Source organism: Bombus vosnesenskii, unplaced genomic scaffold, assembly GCF_011952255.1.
Source record: "Bombus vosnesenskii isolate JDL3184/JDL3185 unplaced genomic scaffold, Bvos_JDL3184-5_v1.1 scf7180000013395, whole genome shotgun sequence".
In the NCBI taxonomy this organism is placed as follows: domain Eukaryota; kingdom Metazoa; phylum Arthropoda; class Insecta; order Hymenoptera; family Apidae; genus Bombus; species Bombus vosnesenskii.
In genome coordinates, this window is record NW_022883020.1 from 37,501 (window position 1) to 57,483 (window position 19,983).

Here is a 19,983-nt window from a genome sequence, read left to right on the forward strand (position 1 = left end):
GTACACATGCATACATACTAGTATACAAGTGTCTGCGAGCGAGTGTCTGATGAACGATGCGCAAATAAACGAGAATGTAAATAATAAAGAACCATATACACATATACGATATATCGTTGACAAAGAACCTATAACGTATGTGGAATCGCTCGTACAGTGGCTTGCAAGAGTATTTATATTTAAGAAGGTAAGAGTATTATGTAAAACACTTGGATATTTCATTAGCGTTATAATGGGACGCAACTGCCACAGTTATATTGACAAAATATCAGTTCAATCTGAAAATATACATACGTGCATATATAGAAACTGCAACATGTTTAGCGCAAACCTGTATTTAGCAAAAAACGAATATACATAGTGTAAATGGTCATCTTAAATAGTAAATATGGTCCGACTGAGTACCGAGACTCATACTCAACGCAGTAGATGATTTAAGCCTGTTTAAATAGTTTTACGATCTCTGCAAAATGTATACTTTGTACTGTACTTTCGTGAGCCACTGAACGAACTCGTTCGAGAGGATGTTTCACGTCGTAGATACAAATCCTTCGGTAGATTCGATGGTCTACGGTCAATTTAAATGGAATAACCGTTTAAGTAAACGAAAGACGGCAATTTGGCGAAGAGCGTTCGAGCTAGGGAATAAGATTCGCTTCGCTCGGCGCCGCTTCGAGAGTACCATTTTACAAACATTTGACTCGCAGGATCTTATGGTGAGAAATCTTTCGCGCCCTTTTTCCCAGCGATCACGACGTTCTAAGCGATTCATCGCAGCTGACTCGGGTCGAGAGGTTAGTGAGAAAGTACGAAATTCGTGGCACTCAACTTGAAGCACCTAAAATACTAATAAGACATCGTTCGATGAATCCAAAGATGTAAAAGTACAGCCATTTATGGCAAATCTGATGAGAAAGGTGTAAAAAGAATGTGGATAAAGTTGACGGAGCTCGGCAACTTTCCGACTTTGAATGAAATGCAAAAATTGAAACTCTACTTCGTAAAGGAACATCGGTATTTATATTTATTGTTAATTAAACTTCGAATTGTTAATTAATATTTATCAATTAAACGACAAGTTAATGCAATGCATTACGATGCAAATATTCCATGAAATATGTTTCTAATTATACTACGACCAATTATAACTGACTGCTAAAACCAGATGGGATGTAATATTCCATCGCATTGCATCGCATCGTCAACTTGGTCTAGAATTTTTACAACTTACCCATCACATTTTCCATGAATGATTGCACTTTTATACCTTGGGAACACCTACAGAATGATGCCTCGTTGGAATTTTAGGTGCCTGAAGGGGACACAAGTTTGGCTCTTTTTCATCATTCTCCGTTTCATGTTCGCGGAATACAACGACGACGAATAACGAGTCACGCTGGCGCCGTTGATCCCGAACGATACTCGACGTAAGATAGAAAAGCTAGGGGATAAGGCCGCGTTCGATCGCGAGGACTTTGCTATTTCTATTTATCGATTCAGCGTCGAGGAAGAAACGTTTCGTTCACCCGTTTACGAATAAAGATATCGGACGGCCGGTCTTCTATTTTCTTTGATCGTAAATTATATACATCGCGCGATCGAAACGCGCGGCAGTATATCTCGTCGTTGGATCCCCGGTACGATTGAAATGTGTTTTCATTAAACTGAAAGCCGCGAGTCGGATAGGAACAACGAGTCTTTGGTATCCGTGTGCTGCTGGAACATTGATATTCGGTTTGCATCGCCCGTTCTTATCTTTACGGGGGAAAATTCTACTCGGCTTTTAATCGCGTTGGACGAAGAAATGATCGAGACGGCCCATCTTCAGGAGCACACGGCGCGATGTTAGCAGCGGTGCTGGCCTGGCTACGACGCAAAGTTATCAGTAAAAAGCTCGCGTACTTATCTGCCTGTCCTTAGTCTCGGCGAATAACTAAGCCGCGAAAAGAGACATTCTTATTTGGTTCTCTTAGCGGCCGAATAAATACCGAAGGCAGAAGGTGTAATCTCGCAACAGGCGACCAAGATATTGATCCACGATGTTACACGGCGACGTGATTCCTCTCTCTTCGAACACGTCATTTTCTTCGTGTCAACGGATTACGTCGGACGCTGTGTTTATCTCCAGCCAATTCGATTCGTGGAGGAAGATACAAGCACGCGTGTAAAGGCCCTCGGCTCGTCGAGCATCTGTTCCCTCGATGCTCGCAACTTTACTAATTTATTAGGGACGAAGAGGGAGAAGGGTGGAATAGGACGGTGAAGGGGAAGGGACGAAGATAGAAACGATAGATGAAGAGAGGCGTAGAGAGAGAGGGGGGATGGGTGTGATAGGGAGTGAGAAGGAGGAAGAAGGACGGGGTGGGAGGGAGGGAGGGAGAGAGAGAGAGAGAGAGTGAGTAGGAGGGAAATGTAGGCAATCGTCGCGTCGATTCGAGATGTATGTAGCTCGGAAACTCTCGAGGCACCGCAATTTTTCTCCGAATAAATAGCTGTCCTCTGACACGGACACGGTATTCCGGGAATGCGGTGTGCGCGCTCGAATCAGCGAAATGTATTTTAATTACGGAGTGATTTGGTGGAGTACGAGCGCAATGCGAGCGCATTCCACGCTTCTGACGTCACCAATGCATACAGCAACATCGATTATTCGATACATCCTCGTAGGAAAATCTTCGCCTGGGGGTGTTTGCTCGTTACAGAAAATCAATGTACCTATCGAAGATCGTAAAACGTGTCTTGTATTTTTCTTCTCCGAATCGGCAGTGAAACGAATATTTCACGAATCGAGGAGAAAAGAGGAACGACGTGACGTGCGACCCTGGCGTTTCTTTTAATCGACTTCCTGCCGAAAGCTGGTCATCCTCGAAGCACGTTCGTACCAAGCGTTCATCGCTTTCAGTGGTAATTAGAACAACGTTGGAAACTTGGGTCGCAGTTGCCGCGTTTTTCGCTGGCACGAGTTACCCTTCGCCCTCCGCCTTGTGAATAGAAGTAGCGCGTCGGTAATCGGAAATTATAAGTCAAGCGTAAAATAGCATTCACACGTCCCCCCGACTGACTGCTAGCTATTACCGCGACGGTAATTATAAGGCGGGAGTCGAGAGGAACGAGACCGATCGAAAGGCTAAGGGTTTCGTTTGATTGGCACTACCGCCGGCGAAAAACCTTTGACCCGACCTATATATCGCGCGCAACTTTCTTCCCTTTGATTCCCTCCCATATAGCTGGCCAGAGTTTCTTGCCTTTGCGAGACGGACCTCGATCAGCCAACCTTTTCTTCGGCCTTGGCAGAGCCGTACGCTACCCTTTGCGATCGAATCGAATTTCACCTATTTCGCGAGCTGCGGGATTGAACACGATCGAGCCGCAGTAGTCGTTGACCGAAACTGATCGGTAGCGGTCGGACACGTTACTTGGCCAGCGAATACGTTCGTTTCTCGGTCGATCGTTTTTCCTCTGTTTCTCTTATTCGCGTATCTTCATTATGGGATGCTTAAATTATTTGCTTCGCGCCAATACTTTGGGGAATTACGCATTAAAACAAGGAGAAAACGTCGTACGAACAGGTCGATGACTCACCGCATAAATACATATTGTCAGCTGAATTTTAGCGTTTTCGAGAAAAACATTTTTCACTTGAAACATTGCGTTTAAGCACATGATCGCATTTAAAAATTTAGTGTTAAAGAAGATGATCCGAATACAGGCTAAAGCCTAAATATAGGCTAGTCGAGCTTTTAAAGGTGAATACTTTTGCTTTTACTTTAACTATAAAACTTGAAATAAATAGTACATAAGATAAAGCAAATATGTTTTGGATATACGTATGTACATTGAGGTAGCCATGCAGTTAGATGCGGAGCCGCGTCTACAGCTTTCCCACCCCTACCCTAGGTATAATACAAATGAAAGTTGAGGCCTTTCTTATATAAACGACCGTGTGTTTTCTTTTTTCTTTTTTTCGTTTGATTTAGCTCAAGGGCCGTACAATCATTGTTAACTTGGCACTTGTTAGATCGCATTTACTCGAATATAAGTGGTTAGAAATAAAATTGCATATGCATTTGCATAGGATTGCGATCCTGATAGTGGTAAGATATGGTTAGGCGAGATTGCATGAGTTACCGAGGGACGCCGAGACTCTCTCTGTCAGACTCTCTCTCTCCCCCCAAAAGATCTAACGAAATCTAACTTTTGAACCACCGGACAAATATGCATGTTACTCGGGACCTTCCCGACCAACACCTTTTTACGACATGTCTCAAGGTCGAGTTCATTGGAACTCCGTGGACTTCAACGCATAACTATCGATTTATATTCCATAAAAAGATAGTAAGCGTTGCTTCTAATTATTAATTCATCGTTAATTTCTACAGGTATTTTGGTCAAACTTGCATACGAGCTGTTGTTACAAATCCAGCAAAGTGACCCGGATACTTATTAGTATCCACACGAGCGCTGATATATACTACCTGTACGATCTTCCACTAAATGATTTATCGTCCCTACATCCATTTCACATATCCTTCTATGGTATTGACTTGCTGGCTGTGTCTTCGTTGGAGTTTCATCGTTGTTTATTGACGAATTTGACGATTGACGATTTATAAATATATATATATATATTTTTCTATTTCACGCCCTGGCTCGCTTTCGATGTGGTTGACTCGTTACTTACAGAAGAACGGTTAAAGCGTATTATCAATTAGCGGTTGCTGCGAAATTCTGTTGGCCCTGAACTCGCCCACGAGAACCTTTCCGTTCTGACCGCATCCCGGGGTCGAGTGTTTTTAGCCATACACGAGAGTTGGCCGCGAAGCCCTGCCAATGGCTTTATCGCGCACACCCTAAACTCATTCCGCCCTTTAGCTAATTGTAAGCTTGGCTGGCACGTGTCAATAAACAGGAATATGTCGTTAGTAAACTATGGATTTCGGTTTCGGTAAACTTTGCCTGAATCTCGTGCAAGTTCGTGTAGAGCAGGTTCGCGGGGGTAGAACCGGGGAGTCCGGCTCGGTGACGCACGGTCAACCTTAATTATGTTGCACGAACGAATCACTATCTAGTCGATTGTCTACGGGAAAAGAAATCGTATTGGGTTAGGCAAAAAGTAGCTACACCCAGTTGATATAGATGATTGGCAACGCTGGGCTTCGATAATTTTAAAATAAAATAATAAAATAAAAGAATCTCTATGGTTTAATACTATGGTATAACACATGGTGTTATACTATGGTATAACTATGGTATGGTACAACTAGACTGTAGATTGGATCTACATAAGGATTTAATTCACGCACTAAATATTCTAGCAATTGCTTCACTTTCATTATTTCTTACGTTTCTTCATATTATACGCATATTATAGGCATATTATACGCATTTTATACGTGTTTGTAATTACAAATTATCATCGTGCATATAAAACATATTTTTGCCGTTTGCACCGCATTTTCACCTTTGTATGAGATAAAAGACAAAGTAATTGCACGGAGTCCCAAGTCTTCTCGTTGCGTATCTTCGGATACTAAACTGATACTGAATGCTACAAAAATTTAATCAAACGTGATAAACATTTTATTTAATGTTACACGTTAAAATCTCAGTTGTTAGCATTTAGGCTATACAGGTAAGCCTTTCATAGGTTACAAATAGTCTTTCTTATCCAATTATATAGATATTATTTGCTACATTGGTTACATTGCTACATTAGATATCTACACAGTTGAGCGAAAACTTCTCATCTATGATTTCACGTTCCAATCGTCTGTTAAACGTCTCAAAGCATTGGAAAATTTTGTTTATAATTTTAAAACTTGGTTTGCTAAAATGAGAGCAACATTGAAATAGAAAAGTCGTAGGACCGTGGCGAGGTTAAAGGCAGAAGGACAATCTCTTAGGAAAAAATGAAAATAGTTTACTCGGTTCCATCTTTCGTTCGTTGATGCTAGTGCCACCGCTGCTGCTGATAAATAAATAAACGAAAGGACGCGCTTCTCGTTGCGACAAAGGGAGTAGTAGCAATTGTAGCAGATCGGAGGTGTCAATATTTGTCGAAACGCGACAAGTGTTTCTCGCTCGACACCGAAAATTCGATGTACCAATATACAGTATACAGAGGTGCGGTACATACGGTGAACGTAGAACGCGGACTTGGACGCTGAGCAGTTTTAATAATTTACGAGGGAAACTCCCGACGATCTGATAATCCGCCGTCAGTCATTTTCAGAAAACTTAGCCTCCAAGGTGTCCCCTCTATCTACGCTGTCGAGAAAGCCGCCTCGGCTTAGAATGTTGGTTATCTCGGTGAATCGCGCACGTAGACCAGTTTCAAGTAAATTGATTGCAGCCTAAGATTTTACCCAGCGAAACGAGCCTATTATCGTCCACGAGAAAGTGGCTGGATAAGGCTCAACGGCTTCTACTACCCTTTCCGCTTCCGCCAAGTCCGCGCTTACGAATCGAGGCTATACGGAATACGCTCGAACCCTATAAATATTTATTACGTATTACCGCGTTCACGATACCAGCTAATTCGAGTACGAATAAACGGGGTGCCCTCTGGCGATTCCACGTGCCACCGCAGACTTAACAAACGCCGATTCCTACTCGACTCTTGCGCGAACCTCTGAAACAACCGATCCATTTTCAGCATTTCCTTAAAAATATAATTTCAAAGGTGTATTCTTTGTACCAATGATTATTATTGGTACGCAAAACACGTTCCTCTCAGATCTATGTCTTTCAACAGAGCCATGATATCCTCAAATCTGTTTCATCGATTAGCTTCAAATTTTATATACATCTTGGCCCGAACCAAAATCGACTGGGTCTTCCTTTCTTCTAATTTTATAAGCTGCCTGAATTTGAAAAAAACACGAAAAACTCTTTTGGTCTTTTATCGGACCATTGCGCACAATACATTAAATATATATTGTGTTCAGTCTAGAAGCGATCTTCAAATATTGTGTCCGTGTCTGACGAGCAGGAGCCACGAAGAGAGAGAGAGAGAGAGGGAGAGAGAGAGAGAGAGAGAGAGAGAGAACGAAGAGAACAGCGCAAAAGAAAAATTATAATATCAGCGATTTCCGAAATATCCTAGAGTGCTGCAGCACGGTGGCGCGTATCGAGTAGTCGCCCCTAATGCTGACAATGAGTTTTAACTTCAAGGAGGAAGAGAAGAGGGAGGAGAAGAGAATTGGAACAGCGCAACGTAGGTATGCGACGAAGCGTCAAGTTGGGTGAAACGGGCAACGAGTTTGGCGCAGCTGGCTAATAATGCAGTTTATTTTAGCGCGACATATCCCGGTGAGCTATCGATACGCGAAGATCGCGCGGGCACCGTTCTCACTGTTTATTCGGGCGAAAAAAGTTAATCGCCGAAAGTTGCCGCCGGTAGACTTTGCATCGGTGCAGCGCGGGAGAACAAATAAAGGAAATGGTGCGGAACAGATGACAAAGTAGCGTGAAGATTCGGACGAAAGTTCCGTCTTTGCTGACAAGAAACGCGGAAACGGAAGAAGAGGAGGAACTTGCTATGCTACGTACGAAATTACGCGCCTTCCAAGCGACCCGTGCTCGAGCTCGACGCGAAACGGACGAACGGGCACGATTTATTCCCTGGCACGTGTCGTTTTCTCGCGCGAAAATAGCCTGAATCGTGTTTTCCATGTGAAACGCTTACGTGCCGCGAGTTCCCTTCTAATATCCAGCAAGCGTTGCCTCTGTGTATTACATTTACCTTGCCACTCGATGTCGATAATTCGATAAGGCGTTTATCAATGATGCGCCAACCGATAGTCGACACTCGAATGTCGTCGCGTCGTCGACGCAACAACTTGAACTTGAAAAACCGATATGCAGTGACGGTCAAAAGTATTCGTACAGTTTAAATATAGAATTATGGATTCTCTTCTTATGGAGAAAAAATTTACATTTTTATGGAGATGGTCAAGAAAATGAAACTTGGATGGAAAATCATTCTACATATTAGATGCTATACGTATTTACGTAGTATTATGTATCAAGTAACGAGTACTATACTGAAATAAACCATTCGGACGTTTTATACATATTTGCATATTACCTGCAATCCGTTTGCACCATCAATTGTTCCATAAACATGAATTTTAATTGGTTAGAAATGATTAATGAGGAATAAGATATATAAATTTTAGAATATGATAGTATAACATAGTCTCCGTATCGTATGTCTCACGGCTGTGTAACACGAAGAGCGTTCGATAGAAATTTTTAAGACGCCAAACACACCGAACATCCGATGCTCTTTAATTCTCACAATCGCGGTAATGCCCTTCGGTAGTTTACAGCTGATACAATCTTCGTTAGTAAAGTAGCTAAAGGTATTGTTCACTGTCCGGATATCGTGCAATTGCTCTTTCTCGATGTACCAGCAACAAGTTTAAGAAGTCATCTATCGTTTCATACGCAACACGTGCAACATTGCACGTAGTATGGCTACTAATAGCAATAAATGCATAAATCGTATGATTAAGACAATCTCCTGACCGTTTCTTACGACGATGTTATGCTGTAACTTTTCTTCGTGCTATTATACCGTGTTCCTCTGTCTATTTGCTTCGTGGATGTCTATTCTCGTTCTTTTTCTTTTTCTATCATACATATCCATCTTGCGCTGCCTTTATTTCCACTGCCTCTTCTCCGTTCCCTACGTTAAATCGTTATACTTGGTAAATAAACAACTAAATAGACGAATAAACAATACAAAATGTAAGATATTATACAAATAAAATGAATTATATGAAATAAAGTAAAGCTTGTTAGAGTATTCCGTTGATGTAACCAGCAAGTGTCCTTGTATCCAATAAATGATCCCTCTGGTGTGTATACACTCGACAAATGTGTGCGTTACCGACACTTGTGTACGACGTACCTAGGCTCGTTTAGGGTCCAAGTCTACGCTTATCATACGCTTTATCTCTGCGAGATAGGGGCTAGAATCGAGGAAGAAATCGAAGAGAGAAAATCGATAGCAGAGACAAAGAGGGACGAATAAAGCGTTACTTGTTTCGATTGCAAGTTACCACGTTATCCATGGTGTCCGTCGGCTTGTGGGTTACACGTCGAACGATCGGCAGAAGAAATTTTTAAGCATCCGCACTGCGCCAGAATCAGAAGATCGTTGACCGCGAAGATGCAACTAGGCTACTCGCGGTTTGCAAGCTCACTGCTCGCATCGACGCTCCATCTCGTAATTTATAATAACAGACACGTTATCTAACGCGGAACGTTGCAAATATACCGAGCGCTTCTTCCCTGATTTACACATTATTGGTCAACGAGCGAACGAGCGAACGAGCGAACGAGCGAACGAGCGAACGAGCGAACGAGCGAACGAGCGAACGAGCGAACGAGCGAACGAGCGAACGAGCGTTTCCCTTTGCAAATACGTGTTGCTGGAAAACGAATTTCCTGCCGTGGAACGGTGGCGGTGGTCGGGGCTGGGTACCCGGGTGCCGGGTATCCGGCGCCGTAACAGAAAATCTTTCGACTTGTACTCGAACAACACCGTTGCGCGATCCACGGCATTGCGAGCCGAACGTTGTGGAAATTTAATGAACGGCAATTTAACGGAGAAGCAGCTATCGATTGCGACTGTAGGTTATGGATGTGTTATCTTATTGATACTTGACGATATATCGATAATATCGTTAAGGTATATCGTAATATGGTTCAGGTGAATAAAGCGACGCAGGTAGAATGCAACGTATTAATTGCAACAGGATCATTTGAAATTCGTTTATAGGTATCTGCCGTGTAACACGATAATACGGTAGGTTCGGAACAAATCTGAAGCGACTCAGCTTGGCTTTATGATTATCGAGGATACCTGTACCAGCGACCAAGCAAAAACAATGATACTTTGTTTAATATTAAAAATGGAAAATTATTCAATTTTCCTTACTTTATCTCGTATCGGTATTTTAAAGAGTGAAATATTAATTCTTCTCGGTTTCAAAATCGCAATGTTCATTTCACGATGTTCATCGTCAATATAAGATTAGGTTAATATAAGTTAATATAAGATAAGGTTAGGCAACGCGACGCGTAGGCAAAGAACAGTTATGCTTTTGCCGTTAATCGGAAGCGATCGCGAAGAATCACAAATCACCGTGAAAGCGAATTGCTAATGAACGTGATCGAATCACTCGTGATTCACAAATACCAGTTCGTGTCATCTCTAGCTGTAACGCGTCAACTGTAATAAAATCATTCGTAATCTATTCATTTATATTTCAACTTATCGCAGAAAATATAATATGCAGTATCTTGGCTCTAAATTTCTTCTTCTGTTTGAGAGAATTTGTTTCTTTGTTTGCATGTACATATATCGTAAATTATATATCATAAATATCTACCTTCTATACATGGTATAAAATATAGTTGATGGTCTATACGTATTCTATATGCACATACGTCTCTATGTTCGAGCTAATCACGACGATCGCTGACTTTAATGCGATTTTCGTCATTTGAAAGCATTTCTCGAGTAAGTTTCAGCTATGTGAAACGTTAACTTACGGCAAAAGGAAGCAAGAGTTGAAAATGCGAACCGGAAACAGTTTACCTATACATATTCGCAATGCCAACAGCGACCTTCTTCGCTGCGATCGTGTTTTCTTTGGAACGTCGCTGCTACGATATAGCGTGATCTGCTCTCCGAGCAACGTCTTCAGCTTTTCAGCGTACGGCGTGTCACATAGCTACGTATTCGCGAGTTCACCGTGTGACAATCAAATCAAAATTTGCCAATGCACTCTCATTTATACGTATTTATATATATGTGGCGTACCTATTGCTAAAATATCGTTATTGTTGTTCTGCTGCATACTCTGATTACATGTTTTTGTTCGATATCGTACCTATGCGTTAAATTGTCTTTTATCGTTTTAACGGATGGACGAAATCTTTTGGAACGGTAGAACAAGATTACAACTAAAGCGCATACAGTGTACAGTGCCATGAATAATCGTAAGCAGAATATTATTTTTAGATTTTTCAATTCCATTAATAGCTAAATTTTGGCACATTAAAGCAAAAATTGGCGAAATTGTTCATATAATTTCATATTGTAATATAAAGCAAGACTGAACGCGCAACGATCAGAAATTGTCTTCTTTTCAATTCTCTCTTAATGAAGACCGGAAAGGATTAAATTCTCTCTTAATATTGTGTTTTGCCTGTAAAGAGATATAAACAACTTAACGTTAACTTTGTTACATTCACGTTCGATATTCAGCAGGTTTTCCTTTATTCTTGATCACTTCTATTAATCCGCTAGGTACGCTATATCGTATCCACTAAATGACTTGATGTTTCGTTCGGAATGAATATCCGCCCACGCGGATTTTACTCCTTTTTCCAAATTCAACGATATTTTCTATCGGTGGCTTCTCCTGATCGTAAACTTTTTTTACTAGAATTGCCCATAGATTCTCGATCGGGCAGAACTCGATGCTGACCATGGTAATAATTCTATTCCGAAATCTTGCAACCACTTTTTTCATAGTGGCGGTTGTACGAATAGGTTGTACATTTTATCGATAGTCGTGCCTCTGGTCAAGCAAGGGGAGCAGAGAAACCACGGTGTTTTCCTCTGTGCAACGCGTAGCCGAACCTGTCGTTTCCGCGTGAAGAGAACAGAGACGGGCCTAAGAGCTCTCAAAGTTAATTTTCTACTTATTATCAGTTGATGGATGGCCGAATCGAGGGAACAACTCGTGGGCTTCGCGTTCGTGCCGAAAATAGAGCCGACAGTTTGCGATACGTTCGTTCAATTATCCCTCTATTCAACTTGTCTGTCTGTTCAGAAAGATGCTCCTTAATTTTTGGATCTTTTCTCCGAGGCTCTCTCTCTCTCTCTCTCTCTCTCTCTTTACGCGCAAACGTCTTTCCTCTGCAAATAACATTCTGTCGCCAGTGCTCGCATTACGAATAACTTGTACGCTGTACACACAGCTCGTTATACATATGATGTGTAATATAATATAGGGTAAATATATCCATCGATGCTTGGCGGCGAACGTCGCCCGTTATTCTCAACCGTTGTTTCACCGTTTGCCACGATATATCTGATCGTTATTTGCCTCAGTGTCTATTAATCACCGGCCGTCCACGACAATGGAGCATGCCAATTCTCGCGAGCTCGCACGAAAATCACCCGTCTCTATAATTTTGTTCCATTCCTTCTTGGTAATTGTATCTTACGTGTTTGCTCTCTACTCTCTGCTTATAGACCGAGATTACCACGAAGAAACTGCGCACCTCGGTCAGTCGTTCCGTCCGTATTCTGTACACTGTACACTGGCTCGCGACAGTATTCCAACATTTTTATCAACTATGGATGGATGGATGGATGGGTGGGTTGATGGATTTTAAGCTATAAATGCTGCGAATTATCGATAAACTATCTGTTGTAGATATAAGAGAAACGTTAGGCAGGAATTTTCTTAAATGGAATCGTATAATTTTTCATTCTCTAGTATATAAAAAGTTGTTAATATGTTCACATGGAAGAACCATTGTTCTAGCAGATATTTGCACTTTTATTAAAAAAAAAAAAAAAAAAAAAGTACTAAAGCCTGTAGTATGAAAGACAAGGAAAACAAATACGGAAGTTGTGTCTTTTGTTTGTCCTTGTATTTTATACGACGATTTGCAAGATAAACGATAAAATATGTATTTATATGTTATATCTTGTGTCTGTTACACTAATGGCCTTTCGACATGAATAGGTTAACAATTTTTTATAGCGAATGTCAAGACGGATCGATTGGCGCATTGAAAATTATTAGATGCACGAGGCATAGATAATATGGTATATATCTTTCAACGAAACTGAAAGTTTTTACTCAAAGAACACCGCAAATTGTTTCACCAAAGCGTTTATCCTTGCTCTGTATAACCTCAAGCCTTTGATTTGTTAGGCAAGCGATAAATTCCATGGTGGACAAATTTTGCGTCTTTAGAGGAAAAAAATTATTTGCCCGATCTATCTAACAGGTCGAACAACGATCAATCTAAATTTCAAGTGAAACGACAAATAATGTTAAACGTGCAGTTAGCGCTAATGATGATTTCGCTGTATTTATTGCTGTATATTGTGGTTTATTAATGTAGCGAACAATTGACCGTTTAAACACTTTAATCACCTTTACAAACTGTATGCTTCCGATAAATATATCGTAACTTTTATACGCAACTTCTTTCGCATCCGTTTCAAATTTGACCAGTATTGTCACGTTAGCCGCGTCTCGTTATAGTGGCAACGAGACTACAAAATATTTTCTATAACGTATACGTATGAAAGATGGAAAGACGAACGTCGGAATACTTTTTCTGTACGAATTATACATAGGAACGAATCGAAGGATGCTGAAAACGGAGCTGGAGATTCGATTGTCGGAGTCAGCGATTCGCAAGAGGCTGGTCAGCGAAATCGTTGCACGACTTTTCGATAGAATACATCTTTACCCTGGATGCTCGGTAATAATTAGGCCAAGTCAGCATTGACGAACAGTTGTCCGTAGACAACGTAGACACGTGTGGCAGCCAATGCAGAAAAACCATGTGCACACTGACAGGTTCATCGCACCAGGGTTCGAAATTCGTTGCTCGCGCAATGACGCGGCACGATATCCCTGGCACGATATTAGACGATATCGATAGGCGAGCCGCGTGCACCTGTTGTTTGGCTACAGTTCGGTGCCTTCGTGCCTTTACGAAAAGGAAAACTCGGCTGCAGTTAGTAGGCGGATCGCATTCGAGACGCGTGAAAGAGTTATTGGCGCGTACCTGCGCGTATTTAGATCGTGGCGACTGGTTTTATTCTTCGAACACGATACGAGATTACGATGCGAGATTGGCATCGTCGGCTAATTATATCCGAGGTACGAGTCTATGGGTCTGTACGCGTGTTGCCAAATCACGACAGGACAGACGCGGGAAAGTTGCGGCGAACGCGTAAACGAATAACAAATGAATAGCTCGGTAAAATATACGGGTGAAGTGGATAAAAATTCCTCGTCGTCGTAAAATCCTTTCTCGAGAATGCAAGAGAGCAGGGTTTCCAGCGACAAGGAGAGACTCGATAGACGAATCGAACGGGAGAATACGCGGTATACGAGCTTTCGATGAAATTTGTTTGCTCGGTCGAAGAATATCGAGCCAATGACCATACGCGCTTTCCGTGAAAGTGTACAGTGTACAGGCGAGACTTGGTTTCGCTGGTTTCCACCCGTGTTTCCACCCAAATCTGTTTTCCTTTCGTCGACGTACCGCACCGCGTCCTTGTTGCTTCGCGAGTCGAGTCCAGGTCTTTTCAAAATTCGAAGAGTTTCATATCGCTTAATTGGCCGGCGCGTTTCGACAATGTATTTTCAGCATCGATCGCTTCGTGTTATTTACGTTGGCTCACCTACCGACGAATTGCAGTCGCGAGATAAACGTTGCGCCACGCGAACAGATTGGTCGTTGTAAATAACGCGTATCGCAAAGTCGCAGCAGATGCCAGCTGCTCGTCACAACGTGTAAATTTAGGGACGTGAGATTGCGCTTGCTCGCTGTCCGTACTATGTGCGAAACCAGCAGGTAAGATGCTAGGAAATTTCGTTAGCGAGGCGAGCTGAATAGGCACACTCGATCTTGTATGCCGGTCGTGTATGTGTGTGCACGCGCGCGCATGTACATGTAAACGATAAAAGGCACGAATAAGCCGCGCTCTACCCTTGGAAGTGCCCTAGCAAAGACCGCGTTCTCGCCGCGATCTCGACTCGTCCTCAGACTTTTGTCCAAACAAAAGTGCTCGGGTTTCTTCCAGTTTTTTTCACTCTTTCGAAATCGATACACACACGGCAGAGGTGCTCGAGAGAAGAAAGAAGAGGTGAGATAGGCGAGATGTTGTAGCGAGAATGGTCCAGGAGGCCGCTGATCGTTAGGAAGCGATCGGTCGACGATCGCGCGACGCGATATATGATGTGTGATGTATGAATACCGGCTGAGAGGGAGAACGGCAGGGGGAGGGGGAGTGGGGGTGGGTAGAGAGAGAGAGAGAGAGAGAGATATCGGGTAGGAAAATTTGTGGGTGGAAGAGCGGTGATATCGCGGGGCAACGTCCGGGCGACGAAGTCCAGCAGGGATGCAGGTGAGGCGGCCAGTGTCCCATCTTTCGGACGGCTGTGGTTCGTGATCGTAACGGTGGAAAATGGTGGTTCGCTTGACTAGGGATTTCGCATCTCTGTATCTGCGCTTGATCCATGGCGAAGAAGGAGCCGCCGCGGTGGTCGCTACCGCCGCCATCACCGCCACCGCCACCGCCACCGCTACCGGCACAGCACCGGCGGCACCGGCACCGGCACCGGTACCTGCTCCTCCGCCGCCGCCACCACCACCGCCGCCACCATCACCGCCACCACTACAATCGCCACCACCACCATCGCCACCACCACCATCGCCACCACCACCATCGCCACCACCACCATCGCCACCACCGCCGCCACCGCCGCCGCGCCACCGCGCCGCCGCCGCCGCCGCTGCCGCCACCATCACCACCACCACCACCACCACCACCACCACCACCACCAGCACCACCACTACTAGGATCGGTGCACCACCACCGGCGAGGCAGCACCACCGGCGAAGCAGCACCACCGGCGAAGCAGCACCACCGGCGCTGCCGCCACCGCGTTATTGATTTGACAGGAATGACGGGAAATGGCGCAGGAATCGATAAGAGGTGGTCCCAAGCTGATGGTGGCTCTGCGCGGGTGTACGGCGCGGGTGAACGAAGCGGGTGTAGAAAGTAGGGGTGGGAGACGGGGCGAGAGCTTGTAGAGGGGTTACATGGAAAGCTCCTCCGGGGTGGGGTGCTGGGTGGGGAGGCGAGGGACGCGAGGGGTTGGAGGAGGCAGCAGAGAATATTTTCATACTCCAGACTCCCGGCGTAGGTAGAAGATGGCAGCCGAGGCGTGATTCGAGACCGGGACCTTCACTCTCTCTGGGCGCGCGCGAGTAGGGGGTATCCTTCGACGTACGGACCAGATCGCGGAAGTAGTGCGCTAGCGTGGTGCATTATCGCGTGTCGTCCAGTGTACCAGGAGATTCGCGATGTTCTAGGAGGACCCGTCGTTCTATACCGTCGGTGCCGGTTTGTCCTCCTATCGCCGCAAGCCTTCTCTACTTTCCTCTCCTCTCTACAAATTCTCTCTTTCGTTCTGCGTCTGCCTCTCTCGCTCTCTCATTCTCTCTCTCTCTCACTCTCCCTCTCTCTCTCTCTCTCTCTCTCTCGCTTTCTCTCTCTCGCTATCTCACATTATTTGGTTCTCTTTCCATCTTTCTCTGTCCTTAACCGCTTTATTCCTTCTTTCTTTCTCGTTATTCTCTACCTTGGCCGATTTCTCTGCGTTTCTCGCATCTGCTTCTCGTTCTTTCCAATTAGATCCCGGTATCGGTTGTTCCCTCCGGAATCTTTCGCTCGGTTTTTCGCTTATTTGCTCTTTCGTTCTTTTATCCGCTCTCCCTCCTTTCTATTCCCTTTTTGGTTGTGCGCCCCTATATACCACTCACAGCCCTCGGTTCTCGCTTTTCGCTCGCTTCTACGCTCCTACCCGAACCGCGTAACCCAGTCAGTCAGTCGTGTACTCATGATCCAACTGGCGACCAGGTAGTATCGCTGATTATGCGCGACATGAGCACCACCGCCATCGTAGTGTTTTACGAGCGTCATGTAAAATGGAATTAAACAATGTTGTTAAGACGTAAACATGTTTTGGCTACACTGTGGACTCTTTGTTCTCGTGATTGCCGTACCTGGATTTATTAGCAGCGCCGACAGCACGTCCAAGCGAGGTAACGCCTGCCTGCCTGCCTATTTGTCCGCAGATCTGCCTGCTCGCTTGTTTGCTTGTGCCTGCCTGCCTGCCTGCCTGCCTGCCTGCCTATCCTATCTGTTTGTCTGCCCATTTCCCCCTACTATCGCTCGCCTGTACTGCCTATTTGCAGTCTACCATCAGTGTCTATCCATTTCCATCTTTGCTCACCGCTACTAATTGTTTCTCGTGGTCCTCGCGATCGAACAAAGTGACCGAGCCGCTACACTCCCACCGTTCCGAGGGGAAATTTCTCATTCACGGGGGAATTTCCTTCGGGTTTAGCGAGGATAGCCAGCATGGCCATGCTCGATCAGCGATTTCTCCGCGTCCTAGTGAATTCCAAGTCTCTCACCTCCGGGCCACTCTTCCTTCCTTCCTTCCTTCCGTCCTTCCTTCCTTCCTTGCTTCCTCTCTATCTGATGTATGCTTGTTGGCACGCGATCCTGTAATTTTATACGTGGTCGTTGGTCGTTACGTGCCAGTTTTAGCTGCCTCGTTCGCGCACGTCTTTTCGTCTCTCCGTCTGATCTTTCCTCTGCTCGTTCTCGTAAATTCTACTCGGACGCGGTCGTTAATCGTTGGCCAGGCTGGCATGGCGTGTGTTCCGGTTACACACGATTGCCTGTTGCAGACCGTCGAGAATATTCGGTGATTGTTATCCGGCCTCCCGGATCCTTTCTCATCCTCTTCCGTCTACCGACACTCAAAGATAAAGGCAGCGCTATATACAACGTGCGTTGAGCCTCCAGTGAACCATTTCCCTCCAACGCGTGTTGCATGACACGACGATATCGTTTCACGAGTGTCGAGTTGGCTGTTCTCCTCGGGCCAACTCTCTACATTTTCACGGCAAATCTCGCGTCTCTACGTTTTATTCCATTTCCTTCTCGGCTTTTTTCCTTTTCGTTTTTTTCTTTCTTTCTTTCTTTCTTTCTTTCTTTCTTTCTTTCTTTCTTTCTTTCTTTCTTTCTTTCTTTCGTCGAAGAGCTCGACGACGTTCGAAACGAAACGAAATAAGAAAATGGAGGTAGAAAGGAGAGAAATCTCGTTGGGCGATCGAAGGAGCGATTTCGCGATAAAATAGAGAGCGTATCTTGAATAGACAGGGCGTAATACGTAACCATTGTCGCGCATTTCCGCCGCGTTGAATCCAGAAACAGCATTATTCATAATATCGCGTTACGTTACTAGTGTTACGCACTTTGCATGTCGCGATTCGCCACTGTGCGTAAAACCACACGCTTATGTTGCACGTTTTGCACGCAGACGTTAATCTTAATAAGTCGCTGCGTAATCTCGTATCGATTTGCCCTGATGGTGCATGGACGTGTTCACGCGAGGCCGCGACGAGTGTAAATACTTAGACGCGAGCGGCGCACGCTGTCTCCGCGCTAGACAAATAATGCGTCTCTCGAAGAAACGTGGAAATTAGCCAAATTGGATTTTCTTCCTCGACAAGTAGCAGAGTACAAGTATGTACGAAGCAACTGGAGCGACGGTGTCCCAGTTGTTGTATTATTTTATTTCTAAAAGTGATATCGTCTGCTACCGGTGATTAAGACTTTCTTTGATCCTTCTCAGCCTGGAAACTGGGAATAGTAAACCGCTGTCGCGGCCGCGCATGACCGCGAGCGTGATTAATTTTTGCACGGAGAGGCAGGCGACGTTCTGTCGCGCTATTATGTATAATGAAGTTTGCGTCACCGGCTGGCTAAACGTCATAAACATGTCACGATATGACGATCCACATATTTGCGTATACAGACTGAATCGAGATTCGATCGATTAATCGACGTGATTAATTACCTATCTGTGTATCGCGTTATCGTTCGAACGTCACCGGATGGATTTCGGGGTGGACCGTCGCTGTCGCTGCTCCGCGCGTTGCCGTGGAACCGCGCGCGCGTTATCACGAGCTGACTCGAGGGAAAAGGGGCAGCAGCACGAAAAACCAGACGATTCGATGACGAATGGCGATCCGTTGGAGAAATATAGGAACGCATGACGATGCTCGTGTTCCCCCAATCGAGAAACCGGCATAGCGACAAAGCGTCAAAGCGTAACACTTTGAGCACATAACATTCCAATATGGTACACAAATGTAGCAAATTTATAGCGAATGCCATAGGAAAGTTGTAACAAACGTGGATATGGCCGACCTGCCCCGAAAAACGTTAAACACGTTCCACACGTCTTGTTTTAGAAGTAAGTCATACATATCGTTTCGAAATTACGATCATTCGCCTACAATTTATTCAACTTGCATGCCACATTTGCCGTAAGTTACTTTACTTTTACGATACCTCGGCACTCGTAGTACGACGCTTCCTTAGAATTTGAAATGTCCGAAGGGTTACAAATTTGCCATTTTCCCGCCATCCAGGCCATCCTCAGCGATTTTATACAGATTTTATACAAAGCTCATAATATGCAGGTATTTCCAATAATCTGTTCGGAGTCGAACAAATCGTTCGCTGATCCGCGACTTCCTTCGAAATCCCATTTGTTTGGCCGACTTTGAAGAGCGCTTCGTTCCGCCGTTAATTACCGGATGTAACTTTTCAAGCTGATCTTCTTAAGAAAATCTGATTGGAATAGACGGGAGTAGCGCACGGCTCGACTTCTCCACTCGAAACAGCTGGCCATGAAATACTCGATTACGCGTCGCGGCGTCCTTTGGAACCAGCCAGCGTAAAAATTGCAATTAATTTCTCGTGGGTGAACTGATCGCATCGGATGGTCGTGGGCCGATCAAACGATCGCCGACAGCGTGTAAATTCGTCCGAGCTGCCCCGCGACATTGTTCCTCGTTTTCCCGATCGCGTTTCACCGTTCCAGTGCCGGTTAAAAGAATCCTTCCAGCCACTCCCGTTTCCCTAGCGCGCCATATTCGTCATAGGTTTAAGCGCAGCGAGCAATGACGTCATCGAAGAACGAGATGGGTCACGAGTGCACTGACACGCATACCTACGTGCCGCGAGACCCGATTTAAACGTATCAACGAAAACGCGAATTAAAATCGATCCACGGGCCAGTTCTCCCGGATAAAAGCGATTCGCTACAGACCACT

General features: G+C 44.6%; 1 protein-coding gene and 1 long non-coding RNA gene across 20 annotated transcripts in view; one reads left to right on the forward strand and one right to left on the reverse strand.

Moving 5' to 3' along the window:
* Positions 1 to 5,557: 5,557 nt before the first annotated feature.
* LOC117237666 lies at positions 5,558 to 9,323 on the reverse strand. Its single transcript, XR_004494047.1, has 3 exons — positions 9,069 to 9,323; positions 8,918 to 8,978; positions 5,558 to 8,692 (listed from the first exon to the last, which is right to left on the reverse strand). It is a non-coding gene; the product is annotated as an uncharacterized LOC117237666 (long non-coding RNA).
* A 6,663-nt stretch (positions 9,324 to 15,986) lies between these two features.
* Positions 15,987 to 19,983, forward strand: part of LOC117237661 (disintegrin and metalloproteinase domain-containing protein 11) — a 72,708-nt gene continuing 68,711 nt past the window's right edge. For 18 of the 19 annotated variants that reach the window (XM_033501842.1, XM_033501845.1, XM_033501835.1 and 15 more), the window contains exons 1-2: positions 15,987 to 16,179; positions 16,706 to 16,890. In XM_033501842.1, coding sequence (XP_033357733.1) covers positions 16,806 to 16,890 — 85 coding nt within the window. In that variant the 5' untranslated portion in view covers positions 15,987 to 16,179; positions 16,706 to 16,805. Of the gene's footprint in view, positions 16,190 to 16,705; positions 16,891 to 19,983 lie in introns of all 19 variants that reach the window. The other variant, XM_033501837.1, reaches the window with a different exon arrangement.